At 44.1% G+C, this 24,187-nt stretch overlaps 1 protein-coding gene across 2 annotated transcripts; it reads right to left on the reverse strand.

Moving 5' to 3' along the window:
• Positions 1–961: 961 nt before the first annotated feature.
• SCTR (secretin receptor) lies at positions 962–23,558 on the reverse strand. Of its 2 annotated transcripts, XM_042041262.1 has the most exons (13): positions 22,521–23,557; positions 18,876–19,002; positions 14,556–14,666; positions 10,588–10,691; positions 10,197–10,294; positions 9,098–9,230; positions 8,135–8,288; positions 7,985–8,045; positions 7,374–7,443; positions 4,628–4,719; positions 4,396–4,534; positions 4,176–4,217; positions 962–3,151 (listed from the first exon to the last, which is right to left on the reverse strand). In XM_042041262.1, the coding sequence occupies exons 1-13, from the start codon at positions 22,560–22,562 to the stop codon at positions 2,975–2,977; spliced, it is 1,350 nt and encodes a 449-aa protein (XP_041897196.1). In that variant the 5' UTR covers positions 22,563–23,557; the 3' UTR covers positions 962–2,974. The 2 variants fall into 2 exon arrangements, with proteins under 2 accessions (XP_041897196.1, XP_041897197.1); XM_042041263.1 differs by lacking the exon at positions 14,556–14,666 and having other exon boundaries at positions 22,521–23,558.
• Positions 23,559–24,187: the final 629 nt, after the last annotated feature.

The raw sequence follows: 24,187 nt of genomic DNA on the forward strand, positions 1-24,187 counted from the left end.
CCTGGAGTGAATAGCCAGAGGCTGTCACCAGTGTCCCTGAACAATGACAACTACTTGTGTGAAAGGTGGTACTCGGGTCCTATTTACTGGTAATTTACATTGATTACCCAGGAGCAAGGGCAGTGAAAAGGAGGTGGGTGGAGCCTACGAATATGGAGTCTGTGTTCAGTCTGTGTGCCTTCATCTCCTGCTTTTTGCATTGCTTGCTGAGATCTGCTTTCCTGTTCCTCTTCATCTGCTTATAAACATGTCAATGTCCCCAGAGCTAAGCAGCTCTTTTCTCTAGTATCCTTCAGCACAGCTAAACAAGCAAGATCCCCAGCAGTGCAGGCAGCCTTTGCACTGCCTGCTTAGGAGATGGGAGAGGTAAGAACCCATTCCCCCGTGGTGGTGTTTGGCAGCAGCTTCCTACACCCAGCGGAAAGCAGGACCAGGTCACAGCATCATAACTCCAGGGGCCGCCTGCTTCTGGCATCTTCCCGAGTGGATGTGCTCTTTCCCAAGAGCTGAGGACTCCAAATTCCAGCTGACATCTAGGAGTTTTTATGGAGCCTCAGCTCTTCATACAAACAAGGCTTGTGCTTGATGCCTGAAGCAAACATGTAATATGGAATCTGGGAATGATTCCTTTTTCTTGGTTATTCCAGGCAAGACAAATAAAACCAAAAGTGTAAAAAAATGATTTATGCTAGAACTGGGGGCTTTTAAATATAAAAACCAGAAGCATTTTTTTCTGGGGCATGTGGTATGCCCGTGTACATATAGGTATCACGCTCAGCCTGGGCTCCACCCAATCTTGTGCTGGTCCTAACTATGCACTGCAGGGCTGAGCTCTTACACTGGCTTGTGTGAGAGCCAATAATTGCATCAGATCTAATTAATTGCATGTTATTGTATCTCTGAATCTGTATTTCTTCATTTATGCTGGAAGGAGGCATTTGCATTTAAAACAAACAGCTGCTTTGGCTTGAAGGATGAATGTTTAATTCTCAGGGAACATACAAGTTGTTTCACCCTTCTTGGTCTCTTTCATAGGCTGGAGAGAAAATTAAGGTTATGGTTTTTTGTAAGTATCTCACTTGCTAAGTGCACTGGGACAGAGTGAACTGCCAAGGAGTTCAGAGGCTCTGCTTGGCTTGGGTGAGTCAGCAAAAAGTGAGATCTTTCATTCCAACCTTCATGAAGGGGCTTTCACTTCTCCTTTGGTCATGGGACTGATCCTGCTTCTGTTCTTCTTTCCACTTGTTTTGGCTGACTTTTAAAGGAGAAAGCCAACTTGAAATCTTGCTATTTCTAAAAATATGAGTTTAAAGTAATTCCTTAAAACACTCCTAGTTTACAGCTTTGCATCTCATTATTTTTTTCATGGAAAAGAGGTTCAATTGTCCTACTGCTGGGTGACCTGCATGAGCCAACCAGGCAGGGCAGGCTGGAGCAACCACGAAGCTCTCTCTGCTGCTGAGTGCCCTTCCTTTCCTGGCTGCCCTCCTTGTGCTGCTGCCTGCAGCACCTGCTGCACCAGGGAGGGTGTGGGGTAACTGTCAGCACTGCCAGAGAAAAAAATATTTTTTTCCCGAATCTCAGAGTTTCAAACAGAGCTAACAGCACTCAAAAACCTGCTTCGGTACAGGTAATTTAACCTTGAACATATCCTTTTAACTTGTCTGCATGTTTGCCTTCTGATAAAATGGCAGAAGCCTACCATGTAGGCATTTGGTGTGATTAAAAGCTCGTTGGAGCAGTTTTGGCAGAGGGGGCTGAGGAGTGCTGCTCAGGCAGCATTTGACATGCCATGCATGTTTTGCCAATGTCTTGTAGGAGGGAGAAGTGATAAACACCATTTGCTTTTGGTTCAATCATCTTTGCCCTTGAAGAAACAAAGCCAAAAATCGCCCCAACTAGGGAAATGTGGATACAAAATCAAGTAGGAGATCTGATTTCATTTGTCAGATGAATTATTGTATCCCTTTCCCATTCAAAACAGGGAAATTTGCTTAATTATGTCCTTAAGAGCATAAAGCTGTAGTAGCTCAGATACTTTTCGACAGCATATTACAGTGCACAGCCTTGCAGATTTCAGTACAGTGAGGGACTGTAAACTCTACTGAGATTTTTGATAACCACTATGGTAGTGTTTTTCACCAGATAGCTTCTACTGTCCAGTTCAATTGAGCTTTAGAGGTCTCAAGAGCTTCCATTAATTCCCTTCAAATACAAACTGGTCAAGTCTCAGAGGTACAGACACAATAGGAATCAGCTATCTTGCTGAAGTTTTTTTGGTCACCCTTGGAATATGCTGTAATAGCTTTTTCACCATTTCAAAATGATACAAATATCCAAATTGGACCACTATTTTTTCCAAGGTATCCACTATTAAAAGAGGCAAAGGCAAAAAGCTGTCTGAAGCATTGTCACTGGAGCAATGGATATGCAGTCAGAGAGGAAACTGAAGTTCAGCTATGCTTTATGTTCTCAGTGTCCATCATACATCACCACAACAGAGAGTCTTTGAACCTTGGTAGATTTGAGGGATTAATTAGTTTCACATTTCAAACCCATGGGCTGTATTGGAGGATGGCATGTAACCTTCATCAGATAAAATTGAATGTCCTCCCAGCTTCTGCAGCAGAAGAAATAGAGAACATCAAAAACTCAACAGCCTGGCTTAGCCTGGAACACACTGGAGAGCCACATGGAAAATGGAAGGTCATATTTAAGGTAGAACTAGCAGCAGGTGTGGAAAGAAACAGAAATTACTGTGGCCAGAAACTCAAGGAAAAGCATAATTTTTTGGCCCATTTTGCTTTGCAGAATAACCGTGGTGCTGCACAGGATATACACGAACAGATGTGCTCCAAGAACCACTGATCTACAGCCAAGTCCTGCTGTCAGATATGTACACAAGGCTCCCAGCTCAGTCCATGGGACACAACCATGTGTATCTGAGCATGGAGGTACCCTCAGGTGCACAGTGTTAAAGCACACTTGACCTTTGGAGGGTTTTTCTCCTGTGCTCTGGTGGGCTGGACCTCACCATCTGCATCTCTTGAGTCAAGCCACTTCCTCCGTTACTCACTGAGGTGCTGAGATGCTGACGCCAGTGTTTGCTTAAATGCCACTGCCTCCATTTTCTCTGAACTTCCAGCTGAACCTAGGTAGAAAGGCCACAAAATACTTAGTTCAGCTAGTTTATGTTGGAGACCTGCACTGCAGAGAGCAGTATAACAGGAAAATGAGGGTGGGTTACCTTTGCCAAGGTTTGGGTTTGCTTATTTATTTAACCAACCCCCTGTTTAAGGGGTTAAGGTAAGGCCTATTTCTTGACACTTCTAGTGATACTGTTGTTCAGCCACACAATTTGCTATTTAACTGCAGGTGAAACTGTTCATGGAATCTAGTTGGCCTTATGAAGTATTTGGTTTAGAATTTTCCAGAATCTGAAGTTTAGATATAAAACCAGGACATTTTGGCACTCTAAGGTAAAAAAAACCAAACAGATTTTCTTTTTAAAACCACTTTTTCTGAACCCAGTTGAAAGGTCAGTCAGGGTATTTCAAAACCCTCTGTCATTTCAAAGTGACTTTTTCTCCTTAGGCACTGGTTTGGTTTTTTTTTCCCCTTCCAATTAGCTCTAGATCTTCCAGGTTGGTGTAATGTTTCCCCTCACCTCTACCAGCAGCAGCATTTCAGAGTGCAAGTTCTACGCCAGAAGCCTGGGAGTTGTCATGCAACTACAAAGGAAACAGTCTCTCTACCAAAAGCTTTACCTTACAAGAGTCCTAATAAACTTGGACTGGGTATAGCTTTTGATAAATTCCCTCCTAAGGATTGAGTAAATAAAATGGCCATGGATGGGATGACAGATAATGGTACCATACGTCAGAACCAGTCGGCTGTCAGTGGGACTGTGTGAGGGACGGTGCTCCCACCCTCAGTTCCCAGACAGTAATAATGTTATCTGATTTATGAAAGGGTTGCAGTAGTTGAGAGGTGAAGTTTGCATCTGGCATACAATTACCTAGGCTTGCCAGGTCTAGGAGGAATTTCATGAGTGATGTTAGGTAGCTGGGAAGAAAACCCTCAGATAAAACATGTAATTCATTGGGGAATGTATCCCACTGATTAATGAGGCATGCTTCAGCAATAAAAAAGAGTGTTATATACACCAAACTCACCTCACCATTAAGGAAACAATAAAGTACAGCCACAACAAAGCCCTAAAAGATAAAAGAACCATGGTCACAGAACTGTAGTTTCAGCTTTTGAATGGGGATGAGGCATCTCAAGGGAAATCAGACAGCTTGGCTTTGCCATTGGAAGCTCTAGTCTGTTGCAGAGTTATATGTTCTACCTCCTTTTCTTACTTTAAAGAAGTAATAGCTTGTCAAATATTACCTGGAATGATCCAAGAGCCAATTCAAAAAACAGCTGAATTTCCATTGTGCCGCTGCTTGCGTCCTCAGGGAAAAAAGCAAAGATGATGTAGTGGACCCCAAAGAGAGGGATGAGGAGGAGTGTTGACTTTGCAAGTCTCCTGAGAATGAAAACAGAGGGAAAAGCAGGTGTAGAAGGAGCAAGAAATGCTCAGGTGGCCTTGCATGTCTTATAAGGGGTGTAAGGGACATACTTGTATTGGTTGAAATCACTGCTCCGTTTTTCAGGGGAGCTGAGCTTCCTCATCAGGATTCTTAAAATGTTGACAAAGAGAATGAAATTAATCTGAAAAAAAACCCCAAAGTAAGAATGCAAAAGCAACCCACCAAACAACAAACCCAGTATCCACTTACATAACTGCTACGTATCAGCAGAGCCAGTTTGGGGATTCGATTACAGGGCTTGGGGCTGGCCTGCCTGTGTCCATGTTCCCATCCTAGTCTTTGTTCCTGCTTCTCCAGCCTGCTTGGCCACCCTGGGCTTGGATGCAGGCTGCTTTCCCTGCTGGTTTGCTGCAGCTTTAGTTATGGAGATGGTCAGGCCGTATTATCCAGGCAAATCACCAAAGGACAGGGAGACCAGGAGCATCGGTTTGGCCCCTTGTGGCTGTGGGGTTCTGGCAGCCTCTGCACAGTCTGGCCCCACTTTGGATGCCAGCAAAGGGGCAGCACTGGAGCTATCACTTGCTATCTGGGACTGCAAGTGCTGTGTGCTCTCTGCCGGAAACACTCAGTGTGGTTTAGGATCACGAGGCAAATTAGTTAAAAATGGGGAGAGGAGAGAGTCGACACTGGAGTTCTTCCTTTCGCATTTCCCCTGTCTTGAAGGGTGGATATCAGGTAAAAATGCTGATCTGCTCAGTTTGGGTGCAGATGAGGCAATAGCTGTTTCTGCTCGTTTGACCCTCAGGGAAAGAGTGGGAGTTGCAGGGAGGCAGAGCCGCCTGAGCGTGTCTGTGTGTCTGTCCCGCGGCCAGTGCCCTGCACCCCGTGGGGAGCGACCTCGGGCTGCTCTGCCCTTGGCTTGCACAGCCGGCACATCTGCACCCCTTCTGCAACACCCTGCACCGCGGCAGGCCCTTAACCCTTCCCTGTGCCGGGAAACACCACTGCAGAGGTGCATCCTCTTCATGGTGGGTCGTCCGTGCCTGTGGGCACTGGAGCAGGGCTCTGGGGTGGTGGGTTTTCCTAAAAAAACCGGGCCTACTGGAGATGGGACAGACCCAGGAAGTCCCTGAGTTCTTTAAAGTTGCTGGATGGAAAGGGAGCAACTGTGGCTGCTGAGGGAGTCTGGAGAGGGCTGGAAGTTTGGGGAAGCTGGGGAGGGACGAGGAAAGGAGTAGAGCTGGGAGGAGCTAGAGGTGGAGAGCATGAAGGAAAGAAGTATTTCATGAGTGGTGGGGAGCAAAGGAGGTTCAGGTCGGGGTATTCTGGGTTTTTTAACCCATGAGGCTAGGGACGAGCCGTGTAGACTGAGCAGGACTTTTCACTGATAAAAACCACCGGGGAAGGGGGAGCGGTGCGATTCCTGCCGGGAGGCATTGCCCGCGGGCAGCGCAGGAATGAGCGTGAGCCTGGGAGCACAAAGGTGTTTATCGGCGCTGATTTTCTGCCCTTTGAACTGCTCGGGGCTGTGAGGAATACAAAGATTAGATCTGGGTTCTTAAGATCTGGCTGTTTGGTTAAGGGCTTGAGTAAAGCCTCTTTTGGGTAAAACCTGCAGAGTCAGGCAGCCGGCTTCTGTCTTCAGTGGCTAAACCAGGCAGGATCAGCATTCTGAGGACACTTGGAAGGCGATAGCGGGTGGGGACCGCCAAAAGATAAACTAAGATTGTGCTTTCTGTCTTGCAGAATGCCTGGGTCTTGTTGGCTTTTAAATATTGCTGAGTGGCTCCTAGCATGAGGGTTGTTTCATAAAGAAAAATAAGTGCCATGGCCTGGTTAAGTTGATCCCAAATCACTTGTGCTGTCTGGTGCTTGTCTTTTGGGGATGCAGGACTGCTCACTGGTCAGTGGGAGCAGAACTTTAACCCACCATCTCAGCTGCCTGGGTTTCTGAGAGTGTGCAGAAGTTGCAGTTTGTGTTTTGCAAACATAATGGTTCGTACTGGAAACGTGAAAACCTCAACCAGCTCTTGGGGTCTCACTTGGAGTGTCAACAGGTTACTTGAGAGTAACCAGCAGTTCGTGTTTCTGGGCTAGGGTTTTAGGTCATTAAAGCATGGTCTGACCCAGAGCATGTTCATCGGGCAGAACAGCTATCCCAAGCAGCAGCTCCAGCCCCCTGGTACCTAAGGCTCTGAAGGAGAGTATCAGCAAATGCTCAAAACACAGGTGCTGAGTATTATATCCACCTAACTGCTCTTGTCATCACTGCTGCCTTGCACTGGGTGGGCTCACACTGAGTTTCAACGCCTGTGCCTTAATTCACTGAGCAGTGCCTCAGTGCTGCCCACTAATACGTGGTGCATGCAGCCTGTGAGCTGTTTTCATTCCTGAAAACAAAAGCCAGTGGTCATGTAAGGCAAGTTGGTTTTGGCTTTGCTGAGAGAGGCACTGACTGGCAGACACAAAAGTAATTGTACTGAAATGTACAGCCGCTCGTTTCTCCTCCGGAGATTTCCTTGAAACAGTCCAAAACAAGCTTCCACAAACCAGCCAAGTTCATATGAAATCAACAGGATGTGGAAACCTGATCTTCAGCCTCTTGCTTCTTGGGAGGACATTCTAGCTTTCCTTGTGAACTTAGCTTTGGGGCATTAGTTACTAAGTCCTGCTGAGCAGAAGTTGCTTAAGCAGTAACTCATGGGTCACACCAGTTCAGACACATGTCTAAGATCAGTTCATTAACACACTTCTAAAGCATGTTGAGTAGATGAGCTCTGACTTCACAGTGTTTGAAAATACAGTTTGAATCTGCTTGTCCCAGAAAAGACTTACAAAAATAGACACAACTATGGGGCCTCTAATGATCCACCAGGTATTGGCATCAGTGTTAATGTCCCAACACCTGTAAAAATAGAAGAGAAGGTGCAGTCAGTTATCAAAACATTGGTATATTTTCAAACAGGTTTAGTCTGTTTTGTACCTTAGATAGGCCCCTATTCCCTTCTCTACAAAACTAATTTACTGTTCTTACTTAGTGGTACAACATGTCTGATGGAAAGCTGCCCACCTGCACTGGACAGAAATATGTCCTTCCCTTAAAGTATAAACACTGTTCAAAATTTTGAAAGGGAGAAGAGAAAGAAACAAAGTTTCACTATTCAGAAAGTTAAATACAGATACTGAAAACATTGTGGTCTGAATTCATACCTGAAAGCTACCTCCTACCCTTGAAAATGCTGAAATGGAATTGGAAGCTTCTTCTCATGTTGCTCATCTGTACCTCTACTCACACCCACACTAGGATGAAGGCTCCCACCACAGCAGGGTGTTGATTGATTTATCTCCTCCCAGCAATTAGAAATGAGCAGGATGCCATAGAACAGCCTGCACAGGGGCTGCATGCTTCCCCTGGCGTGCCAGCTTCCCCCCTCCATACCACTCACCCAATATTTTCATGGAGCTGCCTAGCAGTCGCCCATGCAGCCACAAACACTGTTGGGGCACCTGCAATTGGAAAAACCAGTTACTGCTTCATGAGTTCATCCCAGAGGCAGAAAAAACCCAGTTATTCTTGCTGAAGGGAGAACCAGTACCCCATCCAAGAGCGATGAACCACCAGAGGTACTTCCTTTCCGAGAAGAAAGAAATCACCAGGAGAGTGTGGAGGTACAGTCCCTCCACGAGGAGCCAGCTGTAGTTAGACATGATGCAATACTGAAAGAAGACCATGGTGAGCTTACAGCCAGCCTGAGGAAAGAGAGGGTAATTAGCTCCTGCCTGGGTTTGTGCCTACCTTCTAACAGAAAGAGCGAGCTGTAAATTAATTGGCAAATAGAGATTTTATAGCAATTAGGGGACTAAATGGGTGTCCTTGAGACAGGGGTTCACATGACAAGAAAGCAGAGCTGGCGCTCCTAAATGCATTAATCAACTGCCTCACTAGAAGAACTGAATGTGTCATGGACACATGGATTCAGGTTACTGTCTCAGGGGAATTTCACTATTACTACCTTCTTAGTACCAGTAACACTAATATCACCTTAGAGAAGCAGATGAATGTATTGTCAATCTTTTTTCCCCAAGAAAATCAGTTGATAAAGACAATGTTCTCAAAGCATTATTTTTCTGCAACAGAAATCCAGCAAAACCAGTGGGGTAAAACAAAACAAACCTATTTTTGTTACTCTCCCTAATTCTTGTCTTTTAGTTTAAAGCATTGACCATCATCTGCAGTGTTGCTCACCCCTCCTCAGCCCCAAATTTTCAAAATATTTTGCTGCCAATAAAAAGAAAAAGGCAAAAACCTTTCAAAATTTGAGAGGTCCCAGACTCTCTGAGTGCAAGCCCTTATCTTACTATCAGGTCTCACACTGCAGTGTACATCAGCAATATTTATTGTGTTCTCAGAGAAGGGGCAGAAGCATACCTCTCTTCTCCCATAACCCTTCATGATGAATATAAAGCTGGAAGGGAGAGTTCCTTCCCTGCACACTAGATCCTGCTAGGATCCTGCTGGGAAACTGAGGGGTGGAGCAAGCTGGCAGGCAAAGGGTTACCGTGTATGCCCCACAGTAATTTGTGTCTTCAGAGGAAAACAAAACAGCATCCTTGATGAAGTTGGACGAGGCTCGCAAAATGAACGATGTGAAGAGATGCATGTGGATGTAGTTCCTTGTGCAGCGAAGTCTTCTGCAAAAAAATGAGAGAGAGATCCAGTGAAGTGACATTCTTTACCAATGTAAGGAGCCTGTGGCTGTAAACAGCAGGTTTCAATCCTTAGTAGTGTTAAACTGACAAATGAAGAACAGTGTTGTTCTGTCTGTGAAAGGAAGGCTAAGGCATCTCCCAAGAGGGATATCCTAGAGAAGACCTTAAAAAGCTACAGTCACATCTGCTCCACTCAGGTACTAAAACAAGCTGAATGTTGCCAGGAAAATTGTGATTTCATGCCAATATGCTTGTTCTGGCATTCCTCCCTCCTTTCCAGAGTAACATGAACCCAAGGTGTTTATTCACACCTGGATGAATTTATTTATTCTGCCAGCACAGTGCACTTGTGCCTGCAGGGTTTTCTGTATTAAATCTCCACATAATCTGTGTCCAGAGGCCATGCAGCCTGAATATAAATTTGCAAAGTAGTTTGGTTTCCTTTTGCCCAGAGGAGCCGCCCTGACACTTACTGTAAGGGAAATTAATTTCACTGAATAAGCAGCACAGTACAAATTCCAGGTTACAGGGATGAGTGAAGATAAGCTGAATGTCACATTGCTAATAGAAACACCTTTCCAGAAGTCAATGCAGTGGCACTTAGAACAAAGTTTTAGCCACAGTCTCAAGTGGGGAAAAGAGCAGCAGAGGGAAAGACACTCTGCCTAAGGGACACTGAAATCATGGGAAGACCTCATCAGGGAGTTGGTGCAGATGCCATTTGCAAAATGCATCCAGCTACAATTTGAAAAGGAGAGCACAACATAATGAGCAATCCTGACATTTTCTGGGAGACAGGAGTCAGAGATAAATTTTGTCACTGATTTCTGTGAAGGTTTTCGGAAATACTTCAATTTTTAATTTCCCCTGAAATAAGTAGAAGGATTTGTGTCAGGTGAGATGACCAGAAGTCCTGGCCAAACACAAACCAGAGATACTTCTCCTCACCTAAAGGAGGCAAGGACCACTAAGGCTATCATCAGCGTCACAAGGGAGGTGCAGTATCCGATGGTGTACATGGTCTTCAGGGTCATGAAATAGGAACGCTGCAGGGGAACATATAATCACATCTTTACCTTGTCTGTCTGGTAGAGATCAGCCCACACCAAGAAAAAGATCTCTCCTTGTATTTAATGAATAAATTTTCTTGTAAAATCAGCTACTGAAATTTCAGCCCGAGCAACCACTTCCAATCATTTGCAGGAAGCATTCATGCTGAAAACCACCAATAGCAGTAGCCCCACCTGAGTTAAATCACAACATAACCAGTTTCTCCTTAACACATTTCTCCCCAGTACCCCAGAGCAGCAGATCTGTGGTTATGGGCACTTAGACTCACTCTGGCCTCGTTGGTTGTGTCATTGACATTGTAGCCACAAGCAATGTCAGGTCTCGGGTATGGGTCTGACCAGCCCTCGCTTGTACAGTTTCGGTACACAAAACCTGTGTGGTAACAATAAAAAAGACAGAATGGGGTATGATCATTTCCAGTTGTATTTTTGTTGTTCTCAGGGTTCAATCACCATGTAGGGTTGCTCCAGGAGCCAGGAGAGTATGTTCCCCCAGGCAGTGCACTCTGCATAGCTGGAGGCGAAATGCAGCTGAGCTAATTCTGTTGATACTTGCCCAGTGTACTTGTGTGGGTCATAACATTGTTTGCCCACTCAGGGATGACTGTGATGGATGTGTTTTTATTAATTGCAACATAAATAATACTGTTCAGTACATCTGGTGTTTCTTGGCCACTATTCCAAGATCAGCAAACACACGACTTGTTCAATCACAGATTCAAACTTCATGCAAACCTGATACTCTACTGAATGTTTCCACCTCCTTACTGTGGTTTGTCATGCTCCAAATAGAACACAAAACTGTAGATGGTCACAGATTTTCAGTAGGATTTAAATGAAAACTAAAATTCTTTTCCCCGCACTGGGCATTATTTTGCCCAGTTGATTTCCTTGCTTACTTGCAAATTAAATGTTAGGAGGAAATTTCCCTCATTTAAGCTCAGTTTCTGGAAAGCTGAGTACTTGAGTCCAACTGTGTCCCTTGTGGCTGTCTTCAGGGAAAAGTAGGCATTTGCAGAATTCAACTCATTTTTTGGACTGGTATCTGCAAAGGGCAGTTTGTCTGACCTTCTTCTGCTGGGATGTCTGACTTTTAAACTCCTAAAGCTGAGTGAGATGAATGCCCAGCAAGTTGCACGTGGCTGAATAGGATAGTTTGGAACTCGTCCATATTAATGTTTGGCACTAAAGTGGAAGTGGGAAGTCCTGCCCTACACCACTTACAATGTCTCTGGAAGAAAGTGGCCCTAGCAGGCATGTGCTGAAGGGAAACTTTTACGAAGAAGTAAAACCACTGCCCACTGTCCTAATCTCATTGATCTGTCCAGTAAGAATCATACTTTAGAAACATGAAGTGAAATCCTGGCTTTGTTGCAGTGATGGCAATGCTAGCAGGTACTTAAAGGGGACATGAAATCAGCAGTCCTTCTTAGTACAAGCCTTGCCAGAGGGCTCTATAAAATTCCATTTTTTTCCCCACATATTTAGCCATGAGGACTTCAGGCTGTCTGGCTCTTGCAAAACATCCCTGCAGTGTTGAGGGAACTGAGGGAGATGCATATGCAGCAATGTTTGGCAATGGTTTATCCTCTTTGGAGCCCTGCTGGAATTGTCAGGACAGAGTCAGGGCTCCTGCTACCTCTGGGCTAATGCTGATGACCTGACAACATGTCTGCACTTGAGTTGAACTCACCTCTGTAAACCTGCAAGGCACAGCAAACATGCTGAGAACTCTGAGTGGGAAGAGATCTGGGTGTGTCCTTATCAGACTATTATTCTGATGCTTTTTTGAACATCCTGTTCCAGTTTAGCATCTTTGAAAGGGCCAGGCTTGCTTTCTAAGCCAGGTTTTCTATGCCTTGCTGCAGTGCAGCAACAACAGGAAAGAAACAGCTCTCCAGACGGTTCTCCCCAGCCTGCCTTGGCACCCAGCAAGGGGGTGGTGTGGTGGCAGATTCTCTACTTCAGTGTCAACTACTAAGACACCCTTACTTAACTTGGAGCAAAGCACTGTACTTGTAAACATGCCTGTGACTGTTTTGTGCCCAAGGCTGTCAAAGCAGATCAGGCAAGAAGAGGTGAAGTTCTGTGTTGGTGTGCACATGCTATTGCATTATATGCAAAACACAGGGGATTATGCCAGGCACATCATATGGACATGAGGAAAATTTTAGCAATGCTCCTTGGTTATGGGCGACACACACCACTGGGGAAACTGCAGCATGCCCCACTCAGAGCAGATTGGGGGTCTGCAGTCTGTCTAAGGATTGTGCTTGGTGTTCAATCATAGTTTGGAGGCTTTTGGAGTTGCCTAGGCAAGAAGGAACTCTGGCTAAAGGGATGGCTGTGGAACTGGGACCATGTGATGTGGCCTTTGCCTCTGAATCTTCACAATAGTCACACCTTTCTTCATATCTTGCCTGAGACACCATGGTCAATTCTGCTACTTGGTTCCAGATGATTTTGTTTCTTTGGTCTGCTATGTAGAAAGGGACCAGGCAGTCTGGGCAGCAAATGCAAATCTAGATGTCAGCACAGAGATCAGGGTTTGGGCAGAGTTCAGAGCCATCCGCATGGCTTAACATATGGGCCTTTGGCATTTGTGGCTGCCCATCTGCTTTGTAAGTGGTGAGGAGAGAAAACCTTTGCTTTTCTTTTGAGGCAAGCAGATCTTTGTTTTGCTTTTTCAAAATTGTTTCAAACAGGGCAATGACTGTAGCAGTAAATAAAGTCAGGAGTCAAAAGCCAACCCCAGTATTAAATCAAAGAAAAATGTGGCCATGAGAATGAGGTTAAACTATTGCTGATTTTGACCCAAAATTCCAGATGCAGAGACTGAAATAAGATGCTAGTGGTGATGGACCAGGTCTTGGGGTTCTGTTTTGAACACTGTAATGCTGATTATTGTTTATCAGCTTCTCGATAAGGAGGGCAAGTAAAGTTTAAGCTCTTGGACTATCTCCAAGATAAGGCAGTGAACATTTGAGATGTAATTATGACCTTTGAATGTACAAATTCCTGCCTCCTCCCCGGTGAGAAGGCCAGAGGCAGGGAACAATTCCCTCTAGTGGCTGTACCAGCAGGGATTTCAGTTACTGCATTTAAGGGCCGGGATCACCATGCTAAAGATGTGGATGCCAGACAGCGATCTATGCCTTTGTGTAGTTTATCCTTTACTCTAAACCAGATTAAAGGGCTCAAAGGGCAGATAATGTTCGTGTGTACAGAAAGTAGCACGGTTTTTATTTTAATCTGAGTGGCTCATGTCTGATTTCATTTAGAGAGCACTAAGTGCTTCTCCTCTGAGTTATGTAATCTTTATTAGACAATCTAATACTTTGTCTCCTGTTCCTCCCTTCATAAAATCAATCTGTCTGCTTTTCTGTAAGTACTGGACCTCATTAATCTGTGTCCTATAACCGAAGAATGCAAAAGCCTCTTCTCATTTGAATCATTAACTCCCTAAAGAGAAATGTAAACACATTTCTAAGGCATTACTGAAAAGCAGAAATGAACAGAAAGCAGGCTTACTTAATAGCTCATGATTACTGTCGCCTACTGGGAGTAAATTTCACTTCATTTCTAGTTTAGATATCTGAGAAAAAGGACAAAAAGCATTGCTTGAGCTCGCCTCTGAGTGAATTGTTTCATGAGCCATGAAACCTGAATTTCCATGAGTTTGTGCCACTTGTGTGGATTCCTGTCACAGCCAAGAGAGAAATCCCCAGTGCAGATTTCCTCTTAATGAAGGCAAAAAAGGGGATCTTTTCTGCCTGCCAAGCTGGATGTTTGCCAAAACTTGTGTGAACCTAATGCTCTGTGAAGTTTTGTCCCCATCAAGCTCATCTGGGACCAGCCACTGTCTTTAGGAGTTATTAAAAGGGGAAAGACGCAAATAAACACAGAACCTGAGTGGAGAAAACTCTTTTCCTTAAGAAACTATGCTAAAAACCTGCATTTCAGGATAGCATTTACTTCCTGCACTTTTTCCCAACTGGCTAGAAAAAATAAACACTAAAAAGATCTTGCTACTTTAATTCGAGGCTTTTTCATGTTTAGCTTAGTGCTGGAAACTTAGAGATGCTAAGTAGCTTTCATTCTTTAAAAGAAGGAGGGAAAAAAATTCATTTCAAATTCAGACCTGAGAGTGGGGTCTTTGTAAATAAAAAATAAAGTGTTTAAAAATAAGTGTTTAATAAAAAGCACCTGGGCAAGAAAAACATCATTTTAGCATTACCTTTTTTCCCAGTCAGCATCTGGAAGAATTCAGGGCAGTGAGCATTGACAATCTGTCCCACAGTGGATGAAGGCCAGCAACTCATGTTATCCCACATTCCAGCACATCTGCCTGGGGGGGCAACAAGGAAATACCATACAGCATCTCCCAGTGACATAACACCTTCCAACTTCTTCCAACAGTGAAACACTGGGAGACACCTCCAAGCAGCACAACGCCATGCAACATCTCCCACCAAGGCAGCTACAGGAACAAAGATGCTCAGTGCTCTGAAAAACAAGCTGGATGAGACAGAGCAAGTCCTGCTGAGACCTGGATAGGACAGAGGAGGTCCTGATTGCTTCAAACCAGCCCCAGCAAGCTCCCAGACCTGTCCCAGTCTGGTCATTGACCCCGCTGGTCTCTACTAGACACACAAATAGCAATTAGAGTCATTCTGAACATCACATCAGGCCCTTTGCTATGTATCTTTTTGCTAGTAACTACTGAATGGCCCTGGAAAGATAAAAGAAAATAGATGGGAATTTTTTACCTTACTTTCAGTGTTTCTAAAGCTTCCACTTTGAGTCATCCTAAAGTTTTCCTTACATAATATTTTTGTAAACAGGAAAAAATGCAACTAGATGACCCTGCTTGAGCAGGGAGGTTGGACCATATGACCCACTGGTCCCTTCCAGCCTCACCCATTCTGCAATTCTGTGACTAGGAGTCTAAACAGCTTCACAATGATACTTAAACCACAGATCACTTAAATCACAGAATATTCTGAGTTGCAAGAGATCCACAAGGAGAGTACAAATCTTAAGTGAATGGCCCGTTTGGGGATCACACCCACGACCTAGGCATTATTAGCACCATGCTCTAACCAGCTGAGCTAATCTCATCATACCAGGGAAAGGATAGAGAGGAACAGTATCGATGTCTTCCTTTTATCACCATAAATACTCCTCTCTTTCACTATGCCTAGGCTGTGCTGAAGTGAAGAATGCCAACAAACAACTCACTGAATGTGGCTGCCCAGACTTACCCCATTTCTCTCAGTTATGTGCAAGGGCTGCTTATTTTAAGGATGGGCTTGTTGTGGTCCCCTCTCATAGTCAGGGAGAGAGGGAGGCTTTTCCAGCTGCACCTTCAGCTTGACTCTGTTGCCTTCTGGCAGGGCTAGTAGAGATGCCTCAGGGAGCCGATCTGGTGGTCAGTGGAGCACAGTATGATGGTGATCTCTACTTAGGCATCTTGCTTAGGTGCTGGAGGCTGGCATGGATTAATTCTGGCCTGAGGTGCAGAGTGTTATTGGAGAATACCTACATTTGATGCTCTTTATACCACAGACAAATTGCAATCCTACCCTTACTTATTTTGCTCTTCTGCAGATACAGGTTGAAATCATTCAGGTTCATTCCCTTTTGCCTCCACTCACTGGTCAATGGTTTTAGCACATCCTTCTTTGTGGTTTCTGCAACATAACAGGGGAAAAAAAGGCCACTGGGGCATGTCAGGACTGCCCTGTGCCTGCTGTACCCAGACGTGTGCTGACTGCCCTGCACGCTCCCTGAAAGCTGAGGGGAGGAAGTGCTGACCGAGCACTCTCCTCAAACACTTCATGCTTTATAAGGCCAACCACCATTAGCCTGACAAAAATATTTACATTTCTAGAAATGTATTGATTTCCTCCTGCGCAACAGTCCTAGTGCCTGAAAATACAGAGCTGTTCACAGCCAGGGCGGCACCTCAGCCCTGGTGTCCTCCCTGTGCCAATGTTTATAAGACTTGCTAAGGATTTACTTCAAAGCAAAAGTTTAAAGGCAAGCAAAACTTCACCTTGGGTGATATTTATGACTTAACGCGCTGCATTGTTTGGGTTATCGAACCTTTATGCCAACACCACGGGCATAAAACCCCCAAATCAGACTCAGTGCACAGAAAAACCTGGCAAAATTATGATGTTGGGTGGTTTCCATCCAGGAAGAGAAAACAAAAACCAGCTGAGCTATTCCTCCTGCAGGTGGGCTTCTTGCCACTCCTCATGGATGAAAGCTGGTGCCTCCCACCCCCCGTTAGATAAAGAGCCTCGGGGTGGAGACAAAGGACAGCAACACTTCTCTCACACAGCCCTGTGCTCTTTGGGCTCAAGTAGCAAACAGCATTCTCCCAGCAGCAATACATGGTGTCATCATGATCAGAAGTTCCAGGTCTCCAGTAGCTTCCCTGCCCTGCTCCTTGCTCCCAAGAAAATTTTCTTGTCTTCACTCATGCACAAAAAAGACCATAACCATGACTTGGGTTACGTTAATATTACACTGCTCCCTTTCCCAAATGAATGTTATCACAAGGGCAGAGTCCCTTTTTCCTTTTACTGCAGGAGGATAAGAAACATTCACTGCTCAGGTACTTTGTGCCTGATTCTCCAGAAATGAATTCCTTTATTTGTGCCATCTTCACAGAGATGTGAGCACTGTGGCAGAGATGGCATGGTGGGAGCTTGTCCCCTGCTTTGTCGTTTTCCCTGCCCATGCCAGTCAAAGCTTCTGGGGCAGGTGCAGGAAGGATGGGGTATGGAAGGTTCCCCACACCCTCCAAAGCCACCTTTCTTCCTCCCTGCATGACCCACCAAGGATAAGCACTAAATTCCTCAGCTTTGTTTCTCTGTTCTTCAAACTGAAATCCCTGTATAGGATTTTCTCCACATGGACTTCAGGGATGCAGATACCTTAAAAGCTGGAGGTATTTTCAGGTGTGTTATTTCCCAGAATAGAAGCATTACTCCCTAATTTACCAAGGTAACAAATCCCTCTTAGAGCTTGGTAGAATTTTAGGTAGAATTATCCCGTTTAAAAATTCCAATAACAAAAGGCCTTGGGGGAATTTTAAGATGTGGATCCAGTTCAAAATTGGATTAAATCTCTGCTGAGAAGCTACTATTTGACTGAGATAAAACAAGACTGTCTGTACAATGGTACTGCTTGCTAATGCTAGAGTGGGTCCACACCTGCACAGTCCTGTGGAGTTCTACTTGTCTGCATCTGTGGAGCTCTGGTGCAAAGCAAATACAGAGCTGAATGTTAGAGCCATATCACAGGATCTAAGCAGAAAAATAAATAGGTTTCCTCTTTGCTGAAGTAAACAAGCAATACTGATTTATTCATATCATCAAACTTCTTATACGCAATGAGACAGGTCTGCCTTGTGGAGTATCTGGCAGTCTGCCATAAGGTATCCTGTCACTGCTATGTGGCTGTAATGTCCTGAAGCTGTGCTCACACCCATCAGTCTGCAAGGGACAGGGATAAAACAGTGACAGGGAAAAATGCTAGGCATCCTAAGAAACAAGGCAATAGATCTTGTCTCTGAGTTCTGCCCTTGGGCCAGGTCATAGTGAGACTGTTCTGTGTCTCCAACACTCTCTGTTAGAGAGGAAGGCTTTGAAACTAAGAAAACACCTTAGCTCTGCATGGTAGCCTGTCTGTGGCCCAGATAGCCTGCACACAGCACATCTCATGGGAGCTCCTTCCTTTCTCATGCAGGTGAGGACTTTGCCCATGTCGCAGTTCACAAAAGCCACCCAGAATCAGTTCAGTCTGCGAGATGCTGTGAGTCACACAACCCCATCCTTGGTGGCGATGGCTGGTCACACACCAAAAATAGTCACATATGTTGCCTACACCCAGTGCTCTCTCTGAGATGCTGACCCAGCAGCTGCCTGGGGGAACTAACACACAGTTCAGAGGCAAGGTTTAATAATCTCTTGCACATGACCCCAGTTGCTCAGCTGTGAAAGCAAAGCTGTCTACATGATGAGGACTCAGTACCACAACTTTCCCAGGCCAAAAAACTCCTTTATATGATGATAAATCCTCGCTGAATTTCAAGAACTCTGTTAGGTGACAGTAACTTAGAGCAAGGAGGAAGTAATGAGGACTTTGAAGCCGCATGATTTAAATGTTGGCTGCTGGTCTTCATTGATTTTTAATGCAAATATAGTTAAGTAAATTTACACTTGCTAGGGTGACTTTTTAAATTATCCTTGTCCACAAAGAGATTATTGCAATTTGCAATACTTTGTTGCTGGTGTGTTCCCTAGTTGTGAGGACTGCAGTCAAGCAACTGGGTTAGAAGGCTCCCACAACTCTTCCTGTCACAGTAAGGTCAAATCCCGCTCTCAAAACCTTGTAACAGATCTTACCTGTTTTTCTGCTCCTAAAGGAGACATAGTATACTAAGTGCATGCCTCTTATGGGAAGGGATGTAGGGGTATTTTAGTTTGAGGCACCCAGTTCATGTGAGAGCAGCTTTTATCATGTGCATTTGTTCAGCCTTTACCTGAGCTCAGGAGCAGATCATTTTCAGTTGTTCTGTTCCTTGCCTCCAGGGAAAGAGTCTCCAAACACTTTTCTTCCTCCCTTTTCAGGACACTCAGGAGGTCACAGACAGGTGGAACAGATTTGATCTACAAATTTTAAAAGCAGTGGAATCATTTTTCCTCTCAAAACTTATAAAATCTCGACAGAATTTACCCTTTTTATGCTCACATTCCCCATGCAAATCTATCACTTGACTATGGGCAATATTTCCTTTAAATACAGACAATTTTCCCAATTAAATCTGCATTTTTATAGTAGCAGCAGGCAAGCACAGACTGAGTTTATGTCTTCTCCCTTTTGCTGACATTACTGACATTGAGAAAAATGTGTTATTCTGCTAAATTAAGTACATGAGCAGGATGCTCTTCTAAAAGACTGCAGAAACATCCAGGACACTGCTGGAGTCTCCTAGAGTAACAGAGAATTAATCACTCACCCATAGCAGTGTTAAACCATACACCTGGCAGGTCATTTTCCTGGGCACAAGTGATCTAAATACACCTACTGGTTGCAGACCACCCAAGCCTGTTTCACTGCTACCATCTGGTAGCTGCAGGAGCCCACCTGAAAGCAAAATCTCACCCAGATTTTTGTGAGAACCTAGATGGTAATTTGTCCTAAGGTTATTTTCTCATCTTCCCATCCTCCTTTCTCATAAAACCATGTGGAAATGTTAGTGTTCACTCAATCCTGATGTAGCCATTAAATGTGTGTTTATGTTTTATGTAGCTGGACCAAAGTGAGTGAAAAAACCAAACAGCTACAGACCATTAAAATGACAAATATTGAAAATCATTGCAAAATTATTTGCAGAACAAGGTCTTAACAGTTACACCATTCAGAAAAAAAGTATTTTTATCCTTTCTGTTATTTTACCAGTGTCTATTCTTTTTGACACAAGAAACCTGAATTTAAGTGGACTCTCATTATAATGAACTAGAAAATTTCTCTCTCATGGATAAACCCAAAATCTCTATAAATTCTCACTATGGAACTTTTATGTACATTTATATAAAAATGCATATGTATGTATACACATAATTAGGAGATTAAAAGCCAATCATCAGGATCTATTAGTTGAAAAGTATCAGATAGAATTTGTTTATGTTCTTTGTTCAAGAAAGTTAACCTAGCAGCATCACATTACTGCTCAACCTAATAAATCCTGTAGCATTGCTGATCACTTTCAGATTAGATTAGGGAGAAAGAACAATCCCTGAAAACCTTGTAATGAGAACTATTCCTTTTCTACAATTAAATTTTAGCATACCAGACATTAAAGACCATATTCCCACTATTTTGGCTGGAAATTTTTTGAGTATTGTATTTCTGAACAAAGTTTGACGTTTTCAGCAGTGTATCATACCTCATCTAATTGGTCTGGTGTGTTTAACTTCATTCTATTTCTCCCTTGTCTTTGTGTGTAATGAAATAAATAAACTAGAAACCACCTGTTTTTGCACAATGTAATGAATTTTCTGGAATCACACATTCCAAGACCTTGTATGAAAGAAACTGTCTTCTGATGCCAGGATTTGAATGCTGAGCATTTGAAGTGGCCAACATAACCAGTCTGGTTTGTGTGTGGGTTGTTAGGATGATACTGAACATATGTAAAAATAAATGCAAGGAATCATGTTAACAATGATCTCAGGAATAGGGGAGTACTTCATCTTAAATAAGCCTCTATATTGTGTGGGCACTGTTTTCTTTTAAGAAATGTGGGTCCTAAGAAAGTTTTTGGTTTAGAAAGATTTAAATTCTGTGTTATTTCTTTATGGCTAGAATGAGGCCACATGCTTTTAGCACACCCAGTTGTGAAGACCACCCTGATGATCTGATACAGCATTACTTTCTTACATTAAATGTATTGTTCAAGCAGGATTACAACATAGGTAGTGCCTTACAATTACTGTTTTACCCCACAAAGTGATGTTCACCCTATATTTCTAATCAGCTGGATACCACTTCCTGGTAATAGATATGCAGCTAACAGGATTTTAATCCCTGTTTCATTTTAAAGCAGAGAGCTTCCAGGTGCTGGTTTAAAGACCTTGTTTTCCACAAACAAGTCCCTGAGCCAGTCTTTGCCAGCGCTGGCAATCTGACGGGGCAGGCTGGGTGCGAGCACGTGGATGTTTGCGGAGTGATGCGAAGTCCGCTTCCCATGCCACGGCCAGATAACCCCACTCTGCTACCAGCTGTGCTCAGTCTCACTCGTGTTTACCATCCACAAGTGGGAGCAAACAGCCTGTCCTGCTGCTTGAGAACGAGCAGGGAAAGGGGCTCGCTCCTCTACGTGCGGTTTCTATGTCTCTTCCTAAACAGTTCCCTGAAACAGTTTTGATCTCCTTAACGCTTCACCAGCTACTAAAAGGATAATTAACTCTATCCCAACTGAAACCAGGACAGAGAACAAGACATCCTCATATTTTGTTTAAAGATACCAAACCCATTCCAGAGATAGCTGTGATAAATAGATCTCCAGAACGGGCAAAAAGCTGCAGTTTGTAATATTGATAGGAGCAGCCAACACAGTTTTTAAAGTGTGAAATGAATGGATATAAACACTTCAAATTCACAGAATTCACAGCCATTTAATTTTAAAATAATTGGGTTTAGTTTAATGATAGGATTTAAAAAACAAAAGATGCCTGGCAAAATCAAAATAGGTATTTTGAAAGACTAGAAAAAGAACCAATAGAAGGAGGTGCTCTTGGGGATACCCTGAGCAATGACATCTATTTACAGAGTCCTTTCTTTAGGTAGTACTAAGAATAAGAAACTAAAATTACAAGAAAACCATCACAGTCACTATTTCTATTGCAGAAGATGATTAAAAGGCAAAAGGTTTGAAGATTGCATTCACTCTGCAATTAAAAAGTCTAGGCAGAGCTCAGGTTTTCTCATAGTTGGAACCAAATCCCCTGCTAGGACAAATAAATTGATTTTTCCATTAGTTGCAATGAAACAGTGATTTGATCATTTCCTAACTTCTCACACCCAAGCTGGACATATTTCACCCCTTGTTTTATATGCATTCAAAATCTGCATAACCTGAGCAGCACCTGGAGATCACAGCCCAGGTTCCACTCTCCTTTCTGACTGATCCAATGCCTGGAGCTCAGCAGTGACAATCTGCCACATAAATCTCAGTAAAGTGATAAAACTAAAAAAAAAAAAAGAAAACAAACTTTGTGGTTTAAACATTGCTGCAGGTTCCTTCAATCTGAGTCCAGGGAGGCAATGCTAGACATGGGCATTGCCCCTTAAGGGATTAAGGTGGTGTAAATCAGTAAAGCTTCTCTGAAAGGTGTCAAATCTTTTCTCCTTCATCACAGAACCTGCTGTGTTTGTCAAAGTGGATTAGTAACACTGCTGTCTTTATAAAGGTGGGGAAACTGAGGCATCCAGCATCTAGTCACCTGGCCACTGTCAACTAGTGCAGCAAGCAGCAGAAGTGAGGATAAAATTTAAAAATCCCAGGTTCTACACAGATTTTTTTAAACAGAGACACCACAACTTAATGGAATAGAGGTGTGCAGAATTACTCAGATAACATGTGATTCCATGCAAACAGGAATAAGTAGATCTGAGCACCTACCGGGACAGCTGAAATCCAGAAGATTACCCAGATGGTCCACATAGTGAATCACAGTCTGTTTTCTTCATCCCTCATGCATCGGAGGTTGCCAGGCTGTTTGTATACTCTCCAGCGTGGCTCCTAGCTCTTTTCACTTCATCCTTTCCCCTCCTTGCTTTTTTTCCTTCCCAGCTTCGACCATCCTTAGCCAATGTTTGTCTCCAGCTGCTGAGCTCTAGAGAGCATCAACAGTGACAGGACGCCCCCCTCCCGTCCACCCTGCAAGCTCTCCTCCTCCTCCTCTGCAGAAGTGCCCTGTCCCAAGAATTACAGCACTTCTCTTGAGCATGTTCCTACTGTTGTCTGCCTCCCTTCCTGGCTATTATTCACTGTTATCGACGGGTGTCGCTGGGGAATGATCATTCCTCATGCTTCCACAATAAGGGACCAAGCAGGACTCCCCTGTAAGATGTCAGCCCCATAATGGCAGGGGCAATCAATCAAGGGGAAGTACAGCCCGGAATAAGTGCTCTGCTGAGAAGCCGAGTTGGAGGAATGTGATTCAGGCTGCCTGCATTGCTTCTGCTCTCGACATCTCTGCACATGCTTCCCACAGGGAGCACACATCCCTGAGAAATCAGGAAGCTGGTAGACCCTACTGCAGGTGAGCCAGCTGCCTGCATGTCCCACCAAGCCCAGGTGAGCACAGCTGCCAGAGCCAAAGACAACTTCGAGTCTGGGATAAACAGGGGATCTGCTCTTCCCTCCCCTTCCAAAGAGGACTCCAAATACTCCCTAGACTTCATCCTCTTATCCAGTATCTGAAGAAACAGCCAGTCTGCATTTCATCCCACTGCTATAGGCTGCAAGGTATCATTGCATTTGGATCCCATTGGTACCTCGTTGTTGGGATATAGATTCCAGACATCCGGGGTTCCCCAAAGATGGTTCCTTGGCACTCCCCTCGCCTATCAGCAGAGCACGCTTTGTTATTCCCAGTTTTGTTTCTGTGGCAAAACTATTGTAAAGGGGCTGTGTGCTTACCTGGCTGTGAGCTCCCAGCTGCCAAGGCAGGCACTCCAAACCCTTGCTTGTCACATTCACTTGTAGCACAATACTGAATATGGCTTCAAAAAAGAGCCAAAGTTTGCATTGTGTACCAGTGCTCTTTCTCAGAGCACGACAGTCCTCAGCTTGTCTCAAAACATCTTTTACCACCTCTTCCAATTTACCACCACCAGACAGGTCAAATTTAATGAAGGGGTGCCCAGAACACAGATGTGCTCCAGGTTTACCAGTAAAGTCAATGACTAGAAAAAATATGGCTAATTGCCTGTGCACTGAAAATCTAGCCATTGGATTAAACAAGTCATGCGCCGAGCAGCACAATGAAGGAATTTGGGTTTCCTAGCAAGTGCTGTCCTTTCTATGCCCACTCTGACTCCAGCTCCTCTCTATATGTGCTCAGGAAGATCGCTGAGTTGCAATGCTCCCTGTTTCCCTACACACCACCCTCATCTCTCCCCACAGTCCCAGAGCAGCAGTCAGGCGAGCAGCAGTCAGGCAAGCAGCAGCATTTGCTTAACCCCACACTAGCTCTGTCCTGCTCATCCACCACATTCACACAGCATCCTTTCCCCCCAAAATGGCAAATGCTTCAGTCTTCCTTGCTAAATTTGTAGTGACTT

This window comes from Corvus kubaryi, unplaced genomic scaffold (assembly GCF_017639235.1).
Source record: "Corvus kubaryi isolate FWS band 111438036 unplaced genomic scaffold, C.kubaryi_AGA036_p1.0 37396, whole genome shotgun sequence".
NCBI lineage: Eukaryota > Metazoa > Chordata > Aves > Passeriformes > Corvidae > Corvus > Corvus kubaryi.